The sequence below is a fragment of the Anolis sagrei genome, chromosome 2 (assembly GCF_037176765.1).
Source record: "Anolis sagrei isolate rAnoSag1 chromosome 2, rAnoSag1.mat, whole genome shotgun sequence".
In the NCBI taxonomy this organism is placed as follows: domain Eukaryota; kingdom Metazoa; phylum Chordata; class Lepidosauria; order Squamata; family Dactyloidae; genus Anolis; species Anolis sagrei.
Window position 1 is genome coordinate 176,311,976 of NC_090022.1, and position 25,670 is coordinate 176,337,645.

Consider the following 25,670-nt stretch of genomic DNA (forward strand, 5'->3'; position numbering starts at 1 on the left):
TAAATATATGAAAGGGCGGGGTATTCTTGGAACTGGGATCAGAATGGGGTCCAGTGGCACACAGAAGAGAGGCATCAACTATGGTTTGTGCAGTGCGACTCAACTTGAGTGTTTACATTACCCTCTTAGTGACTATTGACATGGGGATACCTGATTCACATGTTCAAATATTTCCACACATGGCAGTGTTTCTGTTAGGGAAATTTACTCTAAAATGTATCTTTTCCTTAGGCCAGTGGTTCTCAACCTTCTTAATGCCACGACCCCTTAATACAGTTCCTCATGTGGTGGTGACCCCCAACCATAAAATTACTTTCATTGCTACTTCATAGTAATACTAATTGTGCTATTGTTATGAATCATAATGTAAATATCTGATATGCAGGGTATATTTTCATTCAATCTGGGCACAAATACCTGAAACACCCAAATCTGAATACTGGTGGGGTTGTGGGGAATCATTTGTCATTTGGGAGTTGTAGTTTCTGAGATTTATAGTTCACCTACAATTAAACAGCATCCTGAACTCCACCAATGATGGAACTGAACCAAATTTGGCACACATAACTCCCATGAGCAAGAGAAAATACTGGCAGGGTTTGGTGGGCATTGACTTTGAGTTTTGGAGTTGTAGTTCACCTACATCCAGAGAGCACTGTGGACTCAAACAATGGTGGATCTGGACCAAATGGCTACGCGTGTCAGTGCTGACACACGTGTCATAGGTTCGCCATCATGGCCTTAGGCGATCCCTCGTAGTCCAAGGATGATGGTCCTCCAAGTGTAGTGTCCTGGCGATGAATACTCCATATGCCCAAATGTGAACACTGGTGGGGTTTGGGGAAAACAGGCATTGACCTTTGGCATTTGTAATTACTGAGATTTATAGTTTGCGTACAATCAAAGAGTTTTCTGAATTGGGCCAAACTTGGCACACGGAACCCCCTTGACCAACAGAAAATACTGTGTTTTCTGATGGTCTTCAGTGACCCCTCTGATGCCCCCTCGTGACCCCCCCCCAGGGGTCCCGACCCCCAGGTTGAGAAACGTTTCCTTAGGCCAATGATGAGCAACCTTTTGAGCTTGGTGTGTCAATACTCGCCAAAAAACTGAGCATAACTCAAGTGGGGTGTCACTTCGAGAAAAAACCCATAATTTCATGATATTTATAGTTTAATAACAAAAATATATTATTGTAATATATAACTGTATTTAATAAACCAAAAACTAATTATTTAACTTACCTGCTTTTTCTATAATACCATATATCTCGGCATTATAGAAAAATGCTGGTGTAGGAGCCGAGGATCAAATGTCCTTCTTGGGATGCGACCCCATCTTCTCCGTATGTGGCCGCATGCGGCTCTGTGTCATCGAAAATGGCTACGCGTGTCAGTGCTGACACACGTGTCAAAGGTTCGCCATCATGGCCTTAGGCGATCCCTCGTAGTCCAAGGATGATGGTCCTCCAAGTGTAGTGTCCTGGCGATGGGTCCGTAGGTGACTGTGGAGCCCTATTCTTGATTCTTGAGCCCTCCACATTTGCAAGTTTAAATTTTGCAGGTTTTTAAAATAGATTTAGTTAATATTGTCTCTCTAAGAATCTCTAGATTCTTTAGCACAACGGTGGTCAATCTCCAATGGATGTTGAGCATGGAGTCTTACTGGAGGATCCCAACACATCTTCTCTGTCTGGAGGAACAATTTCAGTTTTCCTTGTCAAATAATGAACCTCTGTCAACTGTCTCCATCTGGTGGTGGATGGTGAAGCTATTTGATAGTGGAGATTTGCAGGGATTGGCATCTCATTGGTGCCCACTAAATACACCATAGCGTAGTGCAGGGGCTTGTGAGCTTGTACTGAAAAAAAATAATTTTATCTTTATTTTCTCTGATATCTAACTAAATTACATTTTCCATTTATGCATGTACACAATTCATTAGAGTAATATTCATTTCATGTCACATTACAGTTGCTGCATAGGCTTATTCATACTTTGAAATTACAGTAGTTGTTAGAGCCAACACTAGATCATATGTGATCATGGTCCTGCTGTGTTCAAACTATTGTGCGAGATGCCAGTGTTGAGCACTGGTCTGGTGGACTGAGAGCCTTGTTGTTGTTCATTCGTTTAATCATTTTCGACTCTTCATGACCTTATGGACCAGCACACACCAGAGCTCCCTGTCGGCCGTCACCACCCCCAGCTCCTTCCAGGTCAATCCAGTCACTTCAAGGATGCCATCCATCCATTTTGCCCTTTATAAGCCCCTCTTGCTTTTTCCTTCCATTTTCCCAAGCATCATTGTCTTCTCTAGTCTTGGAGTTGCCATAGTCTGGAATGACTTGAAGCCACACAACAAGAACAACAAAAGTACTAGGGTTGCATATCCCCATTTTGGCCAGGTTTAATACAGATTCCTCCTGGAACTATCCTCTGTTCTGGATTGAAAGCTTTCTATTTTTTTTTTTTTTTTTAGAAAAGTAGGGCCCCAGTACATTGGCCATTTCACGCAGTTTCAAATCAATATTGAAGAAAGGGTTTTCTCTGTGCATACGATTACATAGGAAATCCTGGAACCAGTTTTAGGTCTGGATGGTGATGAGACAAACCCGAGAGCTCTGATGTGCATTAAGGACTCGTTTTTTTTCCCCGTTGAATTAAATGATTAGTATAATGGGCAAAATCTATAGGGATGTTTTGACATGAATAATTTTGATAATATGCAAATTAGACTATCGGATTTCACAAAGTGGTTTTTAATCTGAATGTTTATGAGGAGTGAATTTAGTTACAAAGAAAACATTACAGCATTTCATATAAAGAGGTGGCTTCGTACAAGGCTTCATTTCAGATTCTTTTGGCAAGTAAACTGAATTCTGCCAGGACAAGTCTGTACCTCTCATGGTGACCTGTTGGATGGCAAATAAAGGTAGATGGATAGGTGATGATCCCATGAAATTAACTGGGAAGGAGCTGGAAAGGAAGAAGGAGAGGTCACCCCCTCAATATGTGCTCCCTTTTCTCAATGCAGTCAGCACTAGCTCCTGCCCACTTAGCAGTTCAAAAACATGCAAATGTGAGTAAATCAATAGGTATTGCTTCGGTGGGAAGATAATGGCACTCCATGCAGTCATGCTGGCCATATGAGCTTGGAGGTGTCTACGGACAATATCAGCTCTTTGGCTTAGAAATGGAGACGAGCACCAACCCTCAGAATCGGACACGACTGGACTTAATGTCAGGGGGAAAGCCTTTAAACATTTCTCCTTCCAATGCCACTCTCAAAAAGAAGATCCCCCACCATGTTGGATTTATATGCAAGCTAAGCAAGCTACAGTCTGGGACCAGTTTTCATGTACTGTATCATATAATTTTTAGAAAAACATCACTTTTGGGGAGGAAGGCTATGAAGCCTATTAAACTTGACACCGTTTAGACCTAATCAAACCCTGTTGCCTACTTCTAGGTTGGAGCTATAATGCAACTCATTTCCTAACAAGTTGTATTGATAATTTTGGCAGTAATGAGCTGAAATGGGATTACTTTTCTTTATTTCCTACTTTTCAATGGAAAGGTTTCTCTGCCTGTTCTCATTTCTGTCTTGACTGAGTCTGAACAATGGAAGTAGAAACACCAAAAGAGTAAACTGCCTCGTGATGCAGTTGGGAAGGATTGCTTGTATGGGTAGTCCCCGAGTTACAAACGTTCGATTTACAAATGACTTATAGTTAAGAACAGAAGTGAGACAACAGGAAGTGAGAGAAATCTATCCCTTGGAAGGGGAAGCCACTCCTGAAAGTTATCACGGGAGGAAAGGTGTTTCTGCTGAAGCTTTATCCCCAATCCATGTTTCCACAACAAACCGTATTTTCCAAAATCCAATTATTGCAGGGACAAAAGTGAGGTGAAATCGTTTGAATAGAGACACAGACAGCAAAACAAATCCCACAAGGGTGTTAACATTTTCCTATGCTATCTAAAGTGAAAAAACAACATATTTTTGGCTGGAGTTACACTTTAAAAATGGACTTGTTCTGATTTACATAAAAATTCAACTTAAGAGCAAACCTATAGAACCTATCTTGTTCATAACTTGGGGATGGCTACCTGTATGTATTTTTTTTTTCAAAATGTCCATTTTTTATATTTTATTTTAAAAAATCTGAATTGACCACTTGGTGGAACCAGAGAGCAATTCCTTGTATTTTCCAGCTGTAAGAAAACCCTACAGCAGTAGTTCTCAACCTTCCTAGTGGCTGGGTTGTAGGTTTTTCCAGGCTATATGGCCATGTTCTAGAGGCATTTTCTCCTGATGTTTCGCCTGCATCTATGGCAAGCATCCTCAGAGGTAGTGAGGTCTGTTGGAACTAAGAGAAAGGGTTTATATATCTGTGGAATGACCAGGGTGGGACAAAGGACTTTTGTCTGCTGGAGCTAAGTGTGAATGTTTCAACTGACCACCTAGTGGCGCGACCCCTTAATACAGTTCCTCATGTTGTGGTGACCCCCCCCCCCCATAACATTATTTTCATTGCTACTTCATAATAGTAATTTTGCTACTATTATGAATCATAATGAAAGTATCTGATATGCAGGATGCATTTTCATTCACTGGACCAAATTTGGCACAAATACCTGATATGTCCAGATTTGAATACTGGTGGGGTTGCAGGGCATTGATTTTGTAATTTGGGAGTTGTAGTTGCTGGGATTTATAGTTCACCTACAATCAATGAGAATTCTGAACTCCACCAGTGATGGAATTGAACCAAACTTGGCACACAGAACTCCCATGACCAACAGAAAATACTGGAAGGGTTTGGTGGGCATTGACCTTGAGTTTTGGAGTTGTAGTTCACCTACATCCAGAGAGCGCTGTGTTACTCAGACAATGATGGATTTGGGCCAAACTTGGCATGGATACTCAATATGCCCAAATGTGAACACTGGTGGAGTTTGGAAAAAATAGACCTTGACATTTGAGAGTTGTAGTTGCTGAGATTTATAGTTCATCTACAACAAAGAGCATTCTGAACTCCACCAATGATGGAATTGAACCAATCTTGTCACTCAGAACTTCCATGACTAACAGAGAATACTGGAAGGGTTTGGTGGGCATTGACCTTGAGTTTTGGAGTTGTAGTTCACCTACATCCAGGTAGCATTGTGGACTCAAACAATGATGGATTTGGATCAAACTTGGCACAAAGCTCCAATATGCCCAGATGTGAACATCCAGAGAACACTGTTACTCAGACAATGATGGATTTGGGCCAAACTTGGCATGCATATTCAATATGCCCAAATGTGAATGCTCGTGGAGTTTGGAAAAAATAGACCTTGTCATTTGGGAGTTGTAGTTGCTGAGATTTATAGTTAAAACACAATCAAAGAGCCCCTTGAACCTCACCAATGATAGAATTGGGCCAAACTTCCCACACAGAAACTCCATCACCAACAGAAAATACTGTGTTTTCTGATGGTCTTTGGTGACCCTGCTGATACCCCCTCGCGACCCCCCCCAGGGGTCCCGACCTTCAGGTTGAGAAACGCTACCCTACAGAATGCACGATGTCTCTAGGTTGACAGGTAATTTGTAAGCAATGAGTAAGTCAGCAAGTTCCTTTTTGAGATCGGAGTAATGGTAAAAACTTGGTAGTGTTCATAGTATTAGGAAGTGCAACTAGTTCCTAAGCCCACATCATACCCCAACTCAAAGGCATGATTTCACTGAAAGTTCTTTAATTTTGAATCTCCTAACATAGAATCATAGAATAATAGAGCTGGAAGGGACCATATTGGTCATCTAGTCCAACCTCCTGCCATGGTGTAGTAGTTTGTGTGTTGCACTACAACTCTAGAGATCAGGGTTCAAATCCCAGCTCAACCATGAAAACATATTGGAGAAACCTGGGCAGGTCACACATCCTCAGTCCCAGAAATAATTGTGATAGATTTGCCTTAGGGTCACCATAACTCAGAAGTCACACAGCAACAGCAAAGTAGTCCTGAATGGTACAACATTCTTTGACCATTGCGGTGCACCATTTGCACAAAAGGTTTTCTTGTGTCACCACCTTCCTTCCAAATCCTGCCTGCTGTGGTTTCAGGAGAGGGTGTCCCATCACAGAGAGAAGGAAGCTGTGAGGACAGAGTCCTCATGCAAGGATCCCATGCGCTGGCGAGCGAGCCTGGGGCAGAAGATTCGGCACAGTTCATTTGAGATGCTGCTGCTGAAGGCAGCATAGACCCAGGGGTTGGTGCAGCTGTTGAGGCTGGCAACCAGCATCAGGAGGGTGAACGCTGGACCTGGAGGAGAGAAAAGGGTGGAAGAGTAATCCAGACAAAGAACAGATGCAGGAAGCCAGGGCAGCAGCATGTTTGTGGCTAAGCAGGCTTCAGTTCCCTGTGGCAAGTGCACATATCTGGGGTTAGACTCCAGGGATTCTAAGGGCTCACTCACACTACACAGTTATGGTGCTAAGTACCCCACTTTAGCTGACAGAGAGGAAGATCTCTGGGTGAGAATCCTAAATGTCCCTCCTTCAACAGACAGCTTCAGGATTCCAAAGGACAGACCCATAGCAGTCAAAATGGAACAAAAATGTTATAATTTGATTTGTTTTCATGTTACGATACACTGTCATTTTAATTGTTTGCATTTAATTTATTATGTATTTGTATTTTCACTGTGTATCGTATGGCATTGATTGGCTGCCATTTATGTTTATTTATTTATTTATTTGCTAGCCATCCCCTGCCACGCGTTGCTGTGCTCTGGTTGGCTTTTGGATGTAATTCCACGCCACAGTCTCAGCTGAAAATAAACATACTTTTCTGCCTCCCAGAAAGGATTGCTCTTGGTATTATCTCTCCTATCTGCCACAACCAGAGTAAGGATAAAGGCGTTGACTTTCCCTTTTATACATCTTTAAATGCAGGCAAACAAAGAAACATGCCTCTATATACGATAACATCACCACTATGTCACTTTAGCATCATAGAAATATCAAATTATATCTTCCAACAAATTAAGCACTGCATAATTAAACAGGGAATAATGTTTTCAACAAAACACAAGTTTTAAACTGTTATCAACAACCCAGAGATCCTTGTCGGACAGTATTTTGAACTATATGGACATTATTTTGGACTTCAGTTGACTTTCTCAAGGGCTACTCCAGTGTTTAATTCATCGCTTCAAAGACTGTGTAAATATTTTCTTCAGACTTATCATTTGTTGTGAGAGTCTAACAAAAGAGTGAAGAAACTCACCGCTGTCATGAGTAAAAGGAATATATATCATTTGAAAGAGTGAATTTATAACTCTCAAGCCTCGAGAAAACTCTAGAGAGAAATTACTGAGTAGCATTGAGATTTATACCCTATGCATTTTCTTCATTATATTTATGTGCAGTTTAAACCAATTTACACAGTTAACGTTAACATAGCTCTGTGTTGATAATGAAAGGGTCTTTGAGTGAAATTAGCAATAACTAAGCAAGGGGCTTTGAGTGAAATTAGCAATAGCTAAGGCCTTTAGCAACAAAGGAGATATGTACCCCTATCTGTAGAAAAGGAACAGCATGGAGGAAAATATTTTAAAAACAAGGGGTGACATGTAGAGGTAATACAAAATTCAAGGTTTTGGTTCTTTGAAAAGTCACTATATTAGCAAGCTTACATAGGAAGTTGGTTTGTGGTTAAGCGCAAAGTCTGCAGGTGCGAGAAGGTACTTTCCATCAAGAGGTTGATGGGACAGGAAGAGTAAAGGTCAAAGTACTTTTCATGAAATTAGCAATAGGTAAGCAAGGGGCTTTGAGTGAAATTAGCAATAGCTAAGGCCTTTAGCAACAAAGGAGAAATGTACCCCTCTCTGTAGAAAAGGAACAGCACGGAGGAAACCAAGAGGTGACATGTAGAGATCATACAAAGTTTAAGGTTTTGGTTCTTTGAAAAGTCGCTATATTAGCAAGCTTACATAGGAAGTTGGTTTGTGATTAAGCACAAAGTCTGCAGATGCGAGAAGGTACTTTCCATCAAGAGGTTGATGGGACAGGAAGAGTAAAGGTCAAAGTACTTTTCATGACAAAAATATTATTGTTTACATGATGGTATAAAGGTTTGCAAAAAGCCGAGGAGGGGCGTGGCAGTCTGTGGGTGCACTTACAAAAGTGCTGTCTGTTCGCCTTATGCTGATCAGCTTGAATAAACGGTGTCTTACCTGAACCTATTGGACTCTGTGGATTTCTGTGGATATTGTAAGGGATCACCCTATACCCATGATCCCTTACAATAACAGTTTACAACTTGTGTTTTGTTATTGGTTATAGATATCTGCGTTTCTTTAATAACACTTTGAAACCAGGAAGAGATTTCCGTGTAATCAAATCTGCAAATGTGGAGGGCCAATTATATTTCTCAAAGCTTGACATATAGTAATGGCAGTTATTTCTCTCCCCAACATGCCTGGGATCAGGATCATCTTTCTGCCTATTGTCTACTATTGTTTCTTCCTTTCCTGCAAACTCCCCTGAAATTGGAAGATGGTGGCTCATGGACCAGCCCCAGCCCGTGGACCATCACTTTGAGTAACAATGCTCTAGGATGGTGAATGGTTACCGCTTGGGTAAATTTAATCCACTCAGTCCTTGCTTGCCTCCTAACCCATTATACAAGGCTCAACGTGGGCTGGTTCTATTATGCTTTGATTTCTTTCTTTTTTAAAAATCCACATTCACTGCCAAAAAGTGCTTATGTTCCATGGTCAAAATAAACAGTTTAAATCAGTACAATGACTCCAGATTGACTTAGTTTGCATAAGCTTATTTCCAATTTCTTTGCTGGCATTAAACCCATAAAGAGATTTTTTTTTAAAAAGGGACATTTGGTCACGGAGCAATGGGATAGCCAGAGAAAAGCTTTAGGCAAAGAGCGAATGTGGTCCAGGGAACAGCAGGATGGACAGAACAGGAAGAAAAATATATGCAAAAATGGAAAAAGGAGTGGGAAAATAATTCTTTAAAAAACCAAGAAGAGATGAAAGAAGGCTAAGCCTTTAAAGGACAAGAAAGGCCTACACAAATTGCTTTCATTGCAGTCTGACACCAACAAAAGAAAAGCCATACCCATCTCTACTCCCGTGCTGTACGAGCAGACAACATACAGCCGTTTTAACAGAGACAGGACTTATTTTAGGCTTTGATGCAATTTTTAAAATGCAGTTCTTGGTCCACAGTTTCCAGACATTTTTTAAAATATGTGTACATCTGGAATCAGATGGCTTTGAGACAATTAAAATGTTTTTTACAATGTTCAATGTTACTTGCTGGGGTCTTTTTGTATTTTGGCATTTAGGCAGTTTTCACCAGAGAACTGGAGCTCCCAGTGGTGCAGTGGGTTAAACCCCTGTGCTGGAAGGACTGAAGACCAACAGGTCGCAGGTTCGAATCCGGGGAGAGCACGGATGAGCTCCCTCTATCAGCTCCAGCTCCTCATGCGGGGACATGAGAGAAGCCTCCCACAAAGATGATAAAAACATCAAAACATCTGGGTGTTCCCTGGGCAACGTCCTTGCAGACGGCCAATTCTTTCACACCAGAAGCAACTTGCAGTTTCTCAAGTCGCTCCTGACACAACAAAAAACAAACAAACAAACAAAACAAAACAAAAACAAAACAGAGAACTATCTCATTTCTACTCTAAATCATGCACTTTATTCCTGGCCCACCTATTAGTTACTCAATACTTTTTAAAGGGCATTCCTTAGCCTCTGTTCATTTTATTTCCGCACTTTCCACTGGCTCCATTTCGGAAGCATTGCACTTATTTGAACCTGATAGAATCATAGAATTGGAAGAGACCTCATGGGCCATCCAGTCCAACCCGCTGCCAAGCAGCAGGAAAATTGTATTCAAAGCACCCCCGACAGATGACCATCCAGCCTCTGTTTAAAAGCCTCCAAAGAAGGAGCCTCCACCATACTCCGGGGCAAAGAGTTCCACTGCTGAACGGCTCTCACAGGCAGGAAGTTCTTTCTAATGTTCAGATGGAATCTCCTAGCTTTGACTGTTATCTCAGCCTTATTGTTTTAAGATACTGTCTTCTGATTGTGTTATGTTTTTATTTGATTGATTTTAATGCTGTTTTTTATTTGTAACGTGGGCTTGTCCCCTTGAAAACCACCCCAAGTGGCATTAACACATTGGTTCCATTTATTGTTTCGTTAATAATAAAGAGCACTGGGGCTGCCACCTCCTCTCCAGCTATACCCAGGTTTGAAATCACCAGTGAAGAGGGGTTTCAGTGCAATCTCTCTCTCTCTCTCTCTCTCTCTCTCTCTCTCTCTCACACACACACACACACACACACACAGATACTACTCTGAATAGCTCTTGAGTAGTTGAGTAGTTTAACATGATTTTGTAGTACTGCTCAGCATTCCATGATGGATCCCATTACAGTGGAGAAACCGTTCTTGATTTTACTCCTAACTTTAAAAGGAGATATCCAAAGTACTGAAACTATTTTGAGGTGAGAGTTCTGCTCTGCGCATAGCCCTTATACAATTCAGACTAACATGTGAAACAGATTCACTGTTCCACTAACATGAAAGCCATCAGAGGTGGAATCTCTAAAACAGGGGTCCACAAACTTTGTTAACAGAGGGCCAGGTCACATTCCCTCAAACTGTTGGAGGGCCGGATTATAATTTGAAAAAAAAAATGAATGAACTCCTATGCACACTGCACATATCTTATTTGTAGTGCAAAAACACTCAAATGTAATGCAACAATTAAAATGAAGAACAATTTTAACAAATATTAGTATTTCAATGGGAAGTATGGGCCTGCTTTTGGCTGATGAGATTGTTGTTGTTGTTGTTGTTGTGTGCTTTCAAGTCATTTCAGACTTAGGTTGACCCTGAGCGAGGGCCAGGTAAATGACCTTGGAGGGCCGTATTCGGCCCCCAGGCCTTAGTTTGAGGACCCCTGCTCTAGAAGTTGTTGGACTGCTGCTTCCATCATTCCTCACCGTTAGCTAATTACAATAGCTTGGGCTAATGGGAGAGGCAACCTAACAAACATCTGGAAATCCCGACATTTCCATACCCTCAAGAGGTCATTGTAAATTACACAAGGCAGCCTTCCACATTAGACTCCGACTCCTAGCCAGCACTGTCAAATGAAACCAGTGGTAATGGAAGATAGGAGTGGTAGTTTAAAATGCTTAAAGAACGGAAGGTTAGAAAGAGCTGGCATCAGAAGCTTATATTATGCATCAGCCTTCTGTTTGTATGAAATCTGGCTGGATGACCAGAAAGTGAATGCCAATGCTGAATCACTCCCTGTTGTGCCAGATTTCTCTGTAATCTAAGTCAGTTTTAGGAGCCTCATGAGAGGAAGCAAAATATGAAAAAGTACACATTTCCATTTTTATATAATTTTCTATTACTGTGGAATTGCTATGAGGCTCTCATAAACTCAACCCAGTTTAGGTCAGAGTGGGGCATCATATGGTGTAGCAGATGGAGTTCAAATTACAACTCCCACCAGCCCTAGGCAACTATGGCGAAGGGTGTTGGGAGTTGAAGTTCAACAAATAATCTGGAGGGTCCCTTATTTCACTCTCCTGGCTTAGTGTTGCCTTTGTATGTCTTAAATCTGCTCCTGCTCACCATCAATGGGTGCTTCTGGATCCCACACCGACCAAAGCTGGACGAGGAAGAAAGGGGCCCAGCAGAAGACATAGGTCAGTACAATGACTAATGTCATCTTCAGAGTCTTGGCCACAGCACACGATATGGGGGAAGACCCACGCAGACTTCCCCTGACCTTCAGCACTCCTTCTGGCCCCAGATGAAGGCTGCGGTGGACCTCGCGGAAGATCATGGCCTGGCAAGTGGCAATGAAGACGGTGGGTAGGATGAAGACCATCAGGGTTACCCACGTAACATAGGCCCGGGCACCCCAGGGTTCAGCAAAGGTGGCCCAGCACTCGTGAGCCCCACTGGGCAGTTCCACTTTGGAGAAAATGAAGAGCTGAGGAAGGCTAAGGAGGAAGGAAGCAGCCCAGGCCACCATCACTGGTCGGTACCAATTGCCCGGTCCCCTCCGGAAAACCAACATGGGCCGGCAAATGGCTCGGTGTCGGTCGTATGTCATGGCCACAATGACATAGGATGAAGCGAACATGCCAACCACCTGAAGATATGTGATGGCACGGCACAGGATGTCAGGGCCCTGGAAGCGGTCTGTAATGTCCCAGATGAGCTGTGGGAGAACCTGGAAGAGGGCCACAGTCAGGTCAGCCAGGCAGAGGTGGAGGATGAAGCGGTGCATTGGGGTGGGAGCAGCCCTGTGGCCCCGGAGGAACAAGGCTCCCAGCACCAATCCATTGCTCAGAGTGGCTAGCAGGAAGATGGAAGCCAAGATGGCGATCTCCGCTTGGGCCAGGGCTACATCCCGGTCATCAGAAGGGAGGAGGGAAACATTGGATGCAGTGGAGCCAGCCAGCGTCGAAGACAAGTTGAACCCTTGTGTCTACAAAAGATGTACGTATGAGAGAAAGAGCAACAGAATGAGAGCAGCCAAAGTGTGATACGGTATCATATTTCAAAGACATTACAGGTATTACCTGTATTTGCTTACAGGTATTACTCTGGAATACCTGTAAGCAAAGGGGTCTTGTAGTAAATTTGGTTCCAGTTGGAGGAAAGAACTTAAGTTTATTTCATTAGATGCATGGAGTGAAGTGTCTAAGAATAGACCTTTTCTGCAAGTCGCTTCTGGTGTGAGAGAATTGGCCTTCTGCAAGGATGTTGCTCAGGGGATGCCCGGATGTTTTACCATCCTTGTGGGAGGCTTTTCTCATATCCCCGCATGGGGAGCTGGAGGTGACAGATGGAGCTCATCTGTGCTCTCCCCAGATTCGGATCTCAGTTCTGCCAGCACAAGGCTTTAACCCAGCATTGCTCAACCTGGGGGTCAGAACCCCTGGAGGGGTCACCAGGGGGTGTCAGAGGGGTCACCAAAGACCATCAAAAAACACAGTATTTTCTTTTGGTCATGGAGATCCGGTGTGAGAAGTTTGGCCCAATTCTATCATTGGTGGAGTTGAGAATGCTCTTTGATTATAGGTGAACTATAAATCCCAGAAACTACAACTCCCAAATGTCAAGGACTGCTTTTCCCAAACTCCATCAGTGTGTATATTTGGGCATATTGAGTATTCATGGCAAGTTTGGTCCAGATCCATCATTGTTTGAGTCCACAGTGCTCTCTGGATGTAGGTCAACTACAACTCCCAAACCCAAGGTCAATGCCCAACAAACCTTTTCAGTGTTTTCTGTTGGTCATGGGAGTTCTGTGTGCCAAGTTTGGTTCAATTCCATCAATGGTAGAGTTCAGAATGCCCTTCACCTACAATCAAAGAGCATTCTGAACTCTACCAATGATGGTCTTTGATTGTAGGTGAACTATACATCCCAGAAACTACAACTCCCAAATGTCAAGGACTGCTTTTCCCAAACTCCATCAGTGTGTATATTTGGGCATATTGAGTATTCATGGCAAGTTTGGTCCAGATCCATCATTGTTTGAGTCCACAGTGCTCGCTGGATGTAGGTGAACTACAATTCCAAAATCCAAGGTCAATGCCCACCAAACCTTTCCAGTGTTTTCTGTTGGTCATGAGAGTTCTGTGTGCCAAGTTTGGCTCAATTCCATTGTTGGTGGAGTTCAGAATGCTCTTTGATTGTAGGTGAACTATAAATCCTAGCAACTACAACTCCCAAATGACAAAATCAATCGTTCCCTTGAACACATTGCACCACCGGGGGCTCTGATAAGAAGATAATCTGGGATCAGATCCTGGGATAGCATGGAAGGGTAGAAGGGGCCTTTGTGAGAAAGACTGAAGCTGCTTTTGGCTGTGTGTTCCACCTTCTTAATCACTTTTGCCATCATGATCATAATATGATTCTGCCTGACCGTATATGTCTTGGTTTTCATCTGTGAAATATGAGACAGTATGTTTCCATAGCATATCACTTATCTGTGATCCACCCTGGATGCTATTTTTTTAAAGGGAAAACAATCCTGTTCTCATTTGTGGATACTGGGATGGGACCTATTGTATGCTCAGAACCCCTTTCATTTAAGACAGAAAATCAGCATATAACAACAACAACAATAACAACAATCCTTATTATTTTCCCAAATGGTTCCCCGTGATATCTTGTTTCACCATAAATGGTTTCGAAAACAGCTCTAATTATTTTGCCGATTGATTGCTGTATGCTAGACCTAATACTATTCCCTTAGGCCAGCTGGATTCTGTATTGCAACCATTTTCATTGTGACTCACAACATTTTAATTGATGTTTTTAATAAGTTATGTTTTGATTCTTTGGTTTTAATTGTAATTGTGTATTGATACATGTATGTTTGGCATCAAATTGCTGCCTGTTGTAAGGCCGCCTTGAGTCCCTCTGGGTTGAAAGAGGCAGGATACAAATATAGTAAACAAACAAACCAATAAATAACATCAGGTGGATCATATCTTGTGTGCGAGATCTATTATTTACTCACCATGCTATCTGTGGTGATATGAGGGTTGAATGAAAAGTAATGCCCCCACCTTTGTTACTTGTGTTTGGATGGGAATATTTTAATAAATCAAATGCAGAAATAATCCTTAGGATGTGCTCTTTAACTACCACTATTCACTTTTCCACATAATCACCAGACAATTGGATACATTTCTGCCAATGATGAACAAGTTTTCTGAAGCCGTCACAGAAGAAGCCGACACTCTGTTTTCCCAACCAGCAATCAGCATCCTGGGTACCCATCATGCACAGATCTTCCGTTAACTAAGCAAAGCAATAATATGATCCACACGTTCTTGTGAAATGCCGATTATGCTTGAAATTTCTGAGTGATACGATGATCGTCCTGAATCAATCTGTAATCCTTCTGCTTGTGAAACTCGGTGGTTGCTGTCATAGGACGTCCAACTCTTTGTTTGTCACACAAGTAAAATGTTCATAGAATCATAGAATCATAGAGTTGGAAGAGACCTCATGGGCCATCCAGTCCAACCCCCTGCCAAGAAGCAGGAATATTGCATTCAAGGCACCCCTGACAGATGGCCATCCAGCCTCTGTTTAAAAGCTTCCAAAGAAGGAGCCTCCACCACACTCTGGGGCAGAGAGTTCCACTGTTGAACGGCTCTCACAGTCAGGAAGTTCTTCCTCATGTTCAGATGGAATCTCCTTTCTTGTAGTTTGAAGCCATTGTTCCACGTCCTAGTCTCCAGGACAGCAGAAAACAAGCTTGCTCCCTACTTTCTAGGAATTATACACACATGCTTATACATGGCTATCATATCCAGGAGCGGCTCAACCCATTACGCAAAGTAAGCATTTGCAGTATAGTTGATTTTGCCAGGCATTGTCCCCCATTCTGTATCTTTGCATTTCGTTTTTTCTGCCTAAGTGGAGTATCTTGCATTTGTCACTGTTGAACTTCATTTTGTTAGTTTTGGCCCATCTCTCTAATCTGTCAAGATCGTTTTGAATCCTGCTCCTGTCCTCTGGAGAATTGGATATCCCTCCCAATTTGGTGTCGTCTGCAAACATAATGATTCTGCCTTCTAGCCCTTCATCTAAGTCATTAATAAAGATGTTGAACAGGACCGGGCCCAGGACGGAACCCTGCTCGTGGCACTCGGCTCGTCACTTCTTTCCAGGATGAACAGGAAGCATTGGGAAGAATCAGCCCCTGGGTTCGTCCATTTAACCAATTACTGATCCACCTCACCATAGTTTTGCCTAGCCCACATTGGACTAGTTTGTTTGCCAGAAGGTCATGGGCGACCTTGTCGGAGGGCTTACTGAAATCCAGGTACACTACATCCACGGCATTCCTGCATCTATTCAACTTGTAGCTCTATCGAAAAAAGAGATCAGATTAGTCTGGCATATGACTTGTTTTTGATAAATCCATGTTGACTATTAGCGATGACTGCATTTGTTTCTAAGTGTTTGCAGACGACTTCCTTTACAATCTTCTAGAATCTTGCCTGGTATCGATGCGAGGCTGACTGGATGGTAGTTGTTTGGGTCAGCCTCAACATCTTTAAACTTACTCATCCAATGACACACAGTACTCACATCAACACACACAATCACCATAAACAACTTGCATTCTTTGATGAATCTCCTTTGGGGTGACATCTTCTGCTGTCAAGAATTCAATGACTGCACATTGCTTAAGTCGCATTGACTGACCGTCTGCCCAGGGTTCCCTACTTCGCACTTTAACAACACAACCATTCAATGCTAAGGCTTCCCACCAACATGGAACTGTAGAGGAGAGTCTACTGAACAAGCCAGTACCTGCCACATACCATTACTGCCATCTGTTGAGGAGTTATGAAGGTGGAGGCATTACTTTTCATTCAACTCTTGTAATAAAAAAAAGAAAACACCATTGCCTGCAAGACACCTTATTGCTTCTGTATAGTGGGAGAAAAAGAAGAAACTTTTGCTGGGAGGCTTGCCACTGGCTGTAGGTGAATGTGGTTTGTTAGAAAGCAGGGTGAATGGAAAAGACAGATGAAAATTGGAACGTGCATGGCCAAACCAAATCGGAATGTGATCAAAATGGCTCAAGTTATTAACTGAAGAAACACATACAAGCTGGAAGCAGTTGTGGATATATGCATTTGGTTGAACATACTGAGAAAGACAATTTTTTCACTCTTCCTCTCTCCTGTTCTCCCACTGCACTGAGTACAAAATACTGTTGCACATTGAAGCTAATTTATGGAAAATTAAGTGCTGGAGAGACAGATGAGAAGGGGGAGGAAGGAAAAGAAATTAAAATCTTTTAACAGTAGCTGAAAAGTGAAATGACAGAGAATTAATCTGGGACAGACAGCTGGAAGACATGCAAAATGCTCTACTTCCAGAAGCCCCATCAATCTTTAGTGATGTAACATGTTTAAACATTTACCTTGTCATCCATGGCCGGCGCATTCAATCGGTAGTGGCTTCAAGAAGGAGACCTCAGCTAGACCACTCACTGTTTCTTTCCATAGAGAAGGATCAGATCATTCAAAAAGAAGGGATAAATACATCTTTCTTTATTCTGAGTTTCTCCAAGTTCTTCTCAACAGCAAGGGAGCGTGAAGTTATTCCCAGTGAGAAACTCCTTGCAGTCTTAGATAACTGGAAGGGTGGATGGAGACGAGGGAGGAGTGGGGTTTCAAACTGGGTTGGCTTTCCCCCAGTTCTCATGGAGAGTGGGAAGCTGATGAAATTTGACCCCATGCCAAACACACTGGCTTTGCAATGGGTAGATGTTTCCTCTAAGAGGGAAGGAGGCATTTCACGAAAAGGAAGGGGGTGGTGGGGAACAACAGGAGCGGAAAGCAGGTGACTGTTTTCCTCCCTCTATGAACATAGATTCCAACTGTGTGAACATTAGGATCAGGGTCAACTGCAGTACCAAAGTCATCCTAATTCTGAGTCTAACATCTTAAAAAATTGCCTAGATTTTTCTTGTGTATGTGTATGTGTTTGTGTAACATAATTACAAATGATACCCCTACACATATAGATGCATCTTAGGAATAATAATAATAATAATAATAATAATAATAACAACGAGGGACAGGGCCTTCTCGGTGGTGGCCCCTCGACTCTGGAACTCTCTCCCACTGGAGATCAGAACTGCCCCCTCCATTTTGTCATTCAGAAAACGGGTGAAAACCTGGCTATGGGGTTTGGCTTTTGACGAGTGAATCAATATTTCTGTGATCGGATAGATGACGATGAATGATGGACAATGAATTCACTATGACGACTGACCATTGTTATTATGTGATTGGATTTTGCTCTTATAACGTTTTAAATTGAATATGTTATATGATGTTTTTAATGATTGTTTTGTGATTTTATTGCTGGAAACCGGCCCAAGTCCCCCGATAGAGGGGAGAAGACCGGTATACAAAATTGCTAAATAAATAAATAAATAAATAAATAATAACAACACTTTATTTGTTATCCGCCCAAGGGGACTTAAGGTGGATTCTAGCATATACAGACACAGGCAAACATTAAATGCCTCAATGAAACACAGATACATAGATAAACAGATAAAGCTAAAGGCTTCTCCTTCATCTTCAGCTCTGGGGGTGGTGCTCATTTCCATATCTTAGCCAAAGAGCCGGCATTGTCCATAGACACCTCCTAAGTCATGTAGCCGGATGACTGCATGGAGTGCCGTTTACCTTCCCACTGAGGCGGTACCTATTGAGCTACTCACATTTGCATGTTTTCGAACAGCTAGGTTGGCAGGAGCTCACCCATGGGGAGCTCACCCATCCTGTGGATTTGAACCACCAATCTTCTGGTCAGCTAGTTCAGCAGCTCAATGGCAGCACCAACTGCCGCTCTGGCCCAGAATGAAGAGAGAAGGGGGCAGAAGACAGCTCCACCTTGTCTCCTGTGCTATGCGAATAATATAATATAATATAAAATAAAATGTAATATCTATATAAATAAAAATGTGATGTTCGTTTGTGGGATTAGCATAACTCAAAAACCACTGGATGAATTGACACCAAATTTGGATACAATACACCTGTCAGGCCAACGAGTGACCACCACTCATAAAAACATGGAAAACACAGCAAAAAAGACTTAAAAAGCCAAAAAACAAAAAATACATTACAACACATGTAGAAAACCACATATATATAGGCAAACACAAATATATACACAAATATATACATGCACATATATACACACAAAACACATAAACACAGACTAGGCCACAGCAATGCATGGCAGGGGATGGCTAGTATCTATATAAATAGAAATGTAATGTTCGTTTGTGAGATTAACATAACTCAAAAACCACTGGGTGAATTAACACCAAATTTGGACACAATACACATATCAGGCCAACAAGTGACCATCACTCATAAAAACACAGAAAAACACAGCGGAAGAGACTTAAAAAGCAAAAAAAAACCCCATACATTACAACGCATGTGCAAAACCACATATATACACATATACACAAATATATACACACATATACACAGACTGGGTCACAGCAACATGTGGCAGGGGATGGCTAGTAATATAATATAATATAATATAATATATTGTATATACATACAATATTTATGATATTATAATGTAATACAATATAATATATTTTTTTGTCATGTCAGGAGTGACTTGAGAAACTGTTGTGAGAGAATAGGCCCCAGTCTGCAAGGACGTTGCCCAGGGGACGCCAGGATGTTTTTTTGATGTTTTATCATCCTTGTGGGAGGCTTCTCTCATGTCCCCGCATGAGGAGCTGGAGCTGACAGAGGGAGCTAATCTGCGCTCTCCCCGGATTCGAACCTGTGACCTGTCGGTCTTCAGTCCTGCTGGCACAGGGGTTTAACACACTGCGCCACCGGGGGCTCCACATACAATATAATACTACTACTACTAATACGATATTATAATGATATATTTTATATTACATGTAATATTACAATATAATGGTATAGTGCAATATAGTAATATATAATACTGATATTGTACTACGCTAATAATATAATATATTGTATGTATATATATCTTGTAAGCTGCTCTGAGTCCCCTTTCAGGGTGAGAAGGTGGCATATAAATGTCGCAAATAAATAAATAAATAACCTGTTGCTCCATCATAACTATTATTTATTTATTATTTATTTATTTCAAATATTTCTACCCCGCCCTTCTCTACCCCCAAAGGGGGACTCAGGGGCGGCTTACAGCTAGCAACAATTCAATGCCCCACACATACAACAAATAAGTAACAATTACATAATAAGTTAAAACATTAAAATTAGATTAAAAACCATTTAAAATATTACAAATTGAACTAGGCCCATCAATCCAAACTCCAAACTTCCCAGGACAGGTTTATGTAATACTAGCTGTCCCCTGCCACGCGTTGCTGTGGCCCCGTCTGGTGATCTGGAAAATAAAGTAATGAGAAAGTGTTGGTTTCCAATATATGTAATTTCTTTGTGCTTGTGGGGAAACAGTATTTCTTGCTGTTTCTTTGTCAGTGTTGATGTGGAGATTGTCTGGTTTGCCTACTCTGGAACATGCAATATATAATTGTCCTTCTTCAAGGGTCCCTTTCAAATCTATGATACTATATCTGTGTGTGTATGAATCATACCTATCTATCTATCATCTATCTATCATCTATCTATTTATCTATCTATCTAATCTATCTATATCTATGGCTGGATGGCTCTTTGTCAGGAGGACTTTGATTACGTTTTCTTGCCCTGGTGAAGGGAGTTGGACTGGATGGCCTTTAGTATTTTCTGTTGACCATGGGGGTTCTGTGTGGGAAGTTTGCCCCGATTTTGTCATTAGTGCGGTTCAGAACGCTCTTTGATTGTAGGTGAACTGTAAATCCCAGTAACTACAACTCCCAAATGTCAGGGTCTATTTCCCCCAAACTCCATCTGTGTTCATATTTGGGTGTATTGAGTGCTTGTGCCAAGTTTGGTCCAGATCCATAATTGTTTGTGTCCATAGTGCTCTCTGGCTGTAGGTGAACTACAACTCCCAAACTCAAGGTCAATGCCCACCAAACCCTTCCAATATTTTCTGTTGGTCATGGGAGTTCTGTGTGCCAAGTTTGGTTCAATTCCATCGTTGGTGGAGTTGATTGTAGGTGAACTATAAATCCCAGCAGCTACAACTCTCAAATGACAAAATAATAATTTTTTGAGTGATGGACACTCCTTGTGTTGTGAGATGTTTTGTTGCCAAATTTGGTGTGATTTTGTTCATTGGTTCTTTTGTTTTTAAGCACATAATGCACAGAGCATTTTTATATATATAGATGTTGTCGCACAAGTTATGTGGGGAAGTGTTTGGCTTGTTTGCTAGCTCAGGTGTTTTGTTTTTCCATTTTGTTGTCATTTTGCTTGGCTTTAAAACATGTAAATGCTTCACAGATATGAATTCAAGAGGTGAAGGCTCCTTGAGTGAGGAAAGCGGGAATGCCTACAAACTTTGGAGGTTCAAGGAAGCAGAGCAAAGCGCAGCAAGGTAAGGCATGGAGAGTACAGAGCACTCCAGCTCTGGGAGGCCTATCCCGTATGCTTACCCTAATGGCATTTGGATCCTCCCCTCTCTTTTTCCACATCATTTCTCATCGTCTTATCAAACAAGGGGATATGGGGCATAGAGATGTTATCACCTCCCTCCTGACCCGATAATCTGACTCCCAGTTATCTGAGAGGAAACAGAAATACCTTCCTCACCCAGCTCCCCCTCCCCATTTTTGAGGAAGTGTTGCTTACAACATTGCTAAATGCACAGCAGTGCGAAAGCTCTGTTCATAATGTTGCGGTAGGTTGGCCGGGTGCAAAAGGGCATTTCACATTTCAACAGGTGGCACTTGCCCTGGAAGGTGAAAATCTCTGTTCTGCGCCACTGTTTTTAAAAAGCTGCACTTCTGTTCTCTTTTGAACCTGGATAGCCTATTAATTTAACCTCACCACTTGAAACATTATGTTATAGAGCAGGAATTTAGGGGTCTTTGCCAGGAGGCAGAGATCAGTCAGACTCTTTAAAGAGTTCGTTACCCTGGTGAGACAGAGAGAAGCACCCAATCCCTGATTTTTCCCAATAAAAGGTCTCACCAAGTGGAAGGAAGTGCCACCAAGGTTTATTAGCGATTCAACTGAAAAGGATGCAGAGCGGCAATCATTCGCCAAGCAGAGCATGTGGTTACAGAAGTAAAGGCCATTTTTATAGAAAATACAGAGTTGTGAGTTTCAAAATTCCCGCTCCCCCCTCCCGCCCAGTTCGAAGGGGATTGGCTGACGCGCAAACAGCTGGGAGGAGGCTTGGCCATCCCCCATGCATCAGGACCAATCACAGGGCTTTCGCGGGACGCCAGAGCCTATCAGGAGGCTCCTGCTGCCTCGACACTCCAGCGAATCAGAAGGGAGGGAGGCGGGATGAAGGGAGACAATGCATCATGGAGTGGATTATGGAGTTTTAATGTCCTTAGGCTTATTGAGTCTGGGGATCAGCCTTCCAGAGAAACCATTTTATTGTCCTGAGATGGGTCTGTGATAAACATTGATGGCTTAATCCAAGTTTTCCTCTTACAATCAGATAGGGCACAAAGGGGAAACTTTTGTGAATGTCCTTAGTGGAAAGATATGAAAGAAAAACGGCTTGGAGAAAAAGAGGACTTTCCTAAGGTCATATTCCCCCTGTTGTTATATGTTTAAAAAGTCTGCCAAATGGAAATCCTAATGGTGGCCCAACTCTGAAGTCAAATGGATTTCCTTTACTATTGTCCATGCAAAGAATGTCCAAAGATAAGGGTCTTTTCATGATTGCTGATTGCTTTTCCAGAGGCAGGGCAGCTTCCTTGTAGATTTCCCCCAAGGAGAGGGGAAGGGGGTAAAAGGGTAAGGGCAAGGTCAAATACATGAAGAGAAACATAGAAATACAGGAGAAAATATGAAAATATAGAAATCATAATACAGAGAGTAAACCTAACTACCTTCCCCCAGTGTCCATAGTTCATATTATTCATAGGAAGGTCCATAAAGGGAAATATATCCGTGAGGGGGAAAGAGAGTCCCTTGTTTGTGAGATGGGGGACCATCAGGAGCCCAGGTGTGTCTCATATGGAAAAATTCAAATACTATTGTAGCATGATTTTCAGTAATAAATTGGTTACTTTCTGCTGTAAACTTATGAAAATAGAGCATAAAGCTTTGATTAAATGATACACACCAAACTGACCAAGGCTTAACCCTCATTATCCAGCCTGGCGTCCTTGTCCTTTGCAAAACTATAAGTTACTATCTCTTATGGGGGGGAGGGGTGGTCATGTTCAACTTCAGAACCCCCTGCCAAGAAGCAGGAAAATTGCATTCAAAGCACTCCTGGCAGATGGCCATCCAGCCTCTGTTTAAAAGCCTCCAAAGAAGGAGCTTCCACCACACTCCGGGGCAGAGAGTTCCACTGCTGAACAGCTCTCACAGTCAGGAAGTTCTTCCTTATCTTCAGATGGAATCTCCTTTCTGGGAAGGAATGTGTACATAGGTTTTAAATTTTGTGTGTTATTGCTTATATGTGAGTTATATTAATTGTACTGTTTTATTTGCTTGCTGCTTCGTTGTTTACTTATGTGTTGTTGAGCTTGGCCTCATGTAAGCCGCCCCAAGTCCCCTTGGGGAGATGGTGGCGGAGTATAAATAAAGTATTATTATTATTGGGTTGTTGTAGGTTTTTTTGGGCTATATGGCCATGGTCTAGAGCAGGGATCCTCAAACTAAGGCCCGGGGGCCGAATGCGGCCCTCCAAGGTCAACCTAAGCTTAGGGTCAACCTAAGTCTGTAACGACTTGAAAGTACACAACAACAACAACAACAATCCTATCTCATCAGCCAAAAACAGGCCCACACTTCCCATTGAAATACTAATAAATTTATATTTGTTAAAATTGTTCTTCATTTTAATTATTGGTTTTTTTTAGTGGTTTTTGCACTACAAATAAGATATGTGCAGTGTGCATAGGAATTCATTTACGTTTTTTTTTCAAATTATAATCCGGCCCTTCAACAGTTTGAGGGACTGTGACCTGGCCCTCTGTATAAAAAGTTTGTGGACCCCTGGTCTAGAGGCATTCTCTCCTGACATTTCACCTGCATCTATGGCAAGCATCCTCAGAGGTAGCGAGGCCTGTTGGAAGTAGGAAAAAGGGTTTATATATCTGTGGAATGACCAGGGTGGGACAAAGGACTCTTGTCTGCTGGAGCTAGGTGTGAATGTTTCAACTGACCACCTTGATTAGCATATAATGGCCTGACAATGCCTGGAGCAAACTTTTGTTGAGAGGTTATTATTATTATTATTATTATTATTATTATTATTATGTGTGTGTGCATTATGAAGTGGCTTCTCAGTGCAACTCTTTGAGGTACTAGAGCTTCCTCCAATATCCCATCCTAGAGGAGCTGGCTGTGCCCCCTTTGAACACTGGTGAGCTTCTATGAGAAGTTACCTGGGGAATGGGAGACCTACTCTTTGATGATCCCTCGTAAATCTCTCTCGTCCCCTTGCCTCTCTTCCCCCCTTTTTCTCGTCTCCTCTGCAGTCCCATCCCACGGATCCTTTTATGGCCTTCTTAGAAGCTAGGAGGCGGCCGGGATGGTGGGGCTGGCGGCCAGCCAGGTTGTGGATGTGATGTGTAGTGTTCCCACTTTATCTGAAGAACCACAAATTATGCAACCCAAGCTCTTGGCCAGGTGACAGAAGGGAAACAATTCAGAAAATGGGATTGCAAGCTAGGCTTCTTGCTACCAAGCTCTTAACTCATTGTATGCCCTACTTCAATTCAGAGTGTACTACTACTCCCATAATTCCTCACCATTGGCTGGAACTGATGGGAAATAGAGTCCCACAACACATGCAAGGCTACAGGTGCCCCAGCACTGCCCCAGATATTTTTAAAAGGCACAATTCTCTCACAACTCTTCCAGAAATGGAAGAAGACAGGCAGCTGATGCCAAAACAAAAATAATAGGCATGAAGGGAGCTTCTCCAAGTCCTGCCCTGATTTGGTTGCATAATTTGTTCTTATCTGCCCACATTATAGGAAAGTTGATACTTTTAAAATGACAACCCAGCCTGATTGCTTGTTAATAATGATGTAAGCTATAGCCAAGCAAACTCACTCTCTCAGGGAATTGGACTGTAGACCACTTACTTACTTACTTACTTACTTACTTAGGCGATCCCTCGTTGGCCGAGTATGATAGTCTTCCAGGATTAGTGTTCTGGTGGGTCCGTAGGTGACTGTGGAGCCCTATTCTTGATCTGCATTGGTTTCTAGGTGACACGCCTTCCTTTTGGCACATTTCTCTCTTTTGCCCTCCATTCGTGCCTCTTCAGATTCTGCAGCACTGCTGGTCACAGCTGACCTCCAGCTGGAGTGCTCAAGGGCCAGGGCTTCCCAGTTCTCAGGGTTTATGCCAGAGTTTTTAAGGTTGGCTTTGAGCCCATCTTTAAATCTCTTTTCCTGTCTTCCCAAGATTCCCTTTTCCATTCTTGAGTTCGGAGTAGAGCAACTGCTTTGGGAGACAGTGGTCGGGCATCCAGACAATGTGGCCGGTCCAGCGGAGCTGATGGCGTAGGACCACCACTTCAATAATAATAATAATAATAATAATAATAATAATAATAATAATAATCTTTATTTGTACCCCGCTAGCATCTCCCGAAGGACTCGATGCGGCTTACATAGGCCAAGGCCTCAATAAAACATAACAAATACACAACTGAAAGCAAATCAAACATTAAAGCAATAACAGAACAACAAAAAACAAAACATCATAACACAATAAAACTAGGGCCGGGCCAAATGTAATGGGTACAGATTTAAAAGTGCTGGGTGTGACAGGTGGTATGTCGAATTTTAGGGTAAGTGCAGTGTGCAGGCAATCTTAAAACTCTGATAAAGTGCTTCTGGGACATATTGCTGGAGTTTTCCTATTCTGGAAAGGCACATCGGAACAGCCAGGTCTTCAAGATCTTCCTAAAGACTGCCAACGTAG

At 42.2% G+C, this 25,670-nt stretch overlaps 1 protein-coding gene across 1 annotated transcript; it reads right to left on the minus strand.

The window, feature by feature from the left end:
* Window positions 1-6,121: 6,121 nt before the first annotated feature.
* AVPR2 (arginine vasopressin receptor 2) lies at window positions 6,122-17,038 on the minus strand. The gene is made up of 3 exons (XM_060760880.2): window positions 17,027-17,038; window positions 11,683-12,547; window positions 6,122-6,314 (listed from the first exon to the last, which is right to left on the minus strand). Exons 1-3 carry the CDS (start codon window positions 17,036-17,038, stop codon window positions 6,130-6,132), a joined length of 1,062 nt encoding a protein of 353 aa, XP_060616863.2. The 3' UTR covers window positions 6,122-6,129.
* Between the last annotated feature and the right edge of the window lie 8,632 nt (window positions 17,039-25,670).

Excerpts from the sequence above, each read along its gene's own strand:
- AVPR2 (XM_060760880.2), bottom strand. Across the intron at positions 6,315-11,682 it reads TCCAGAAGCACCCATTGATG|GTCCAGCGTTCACCCTCCTG; the intron begins GTGAGCAGGAGC and ends TCTCTCCTCCAG.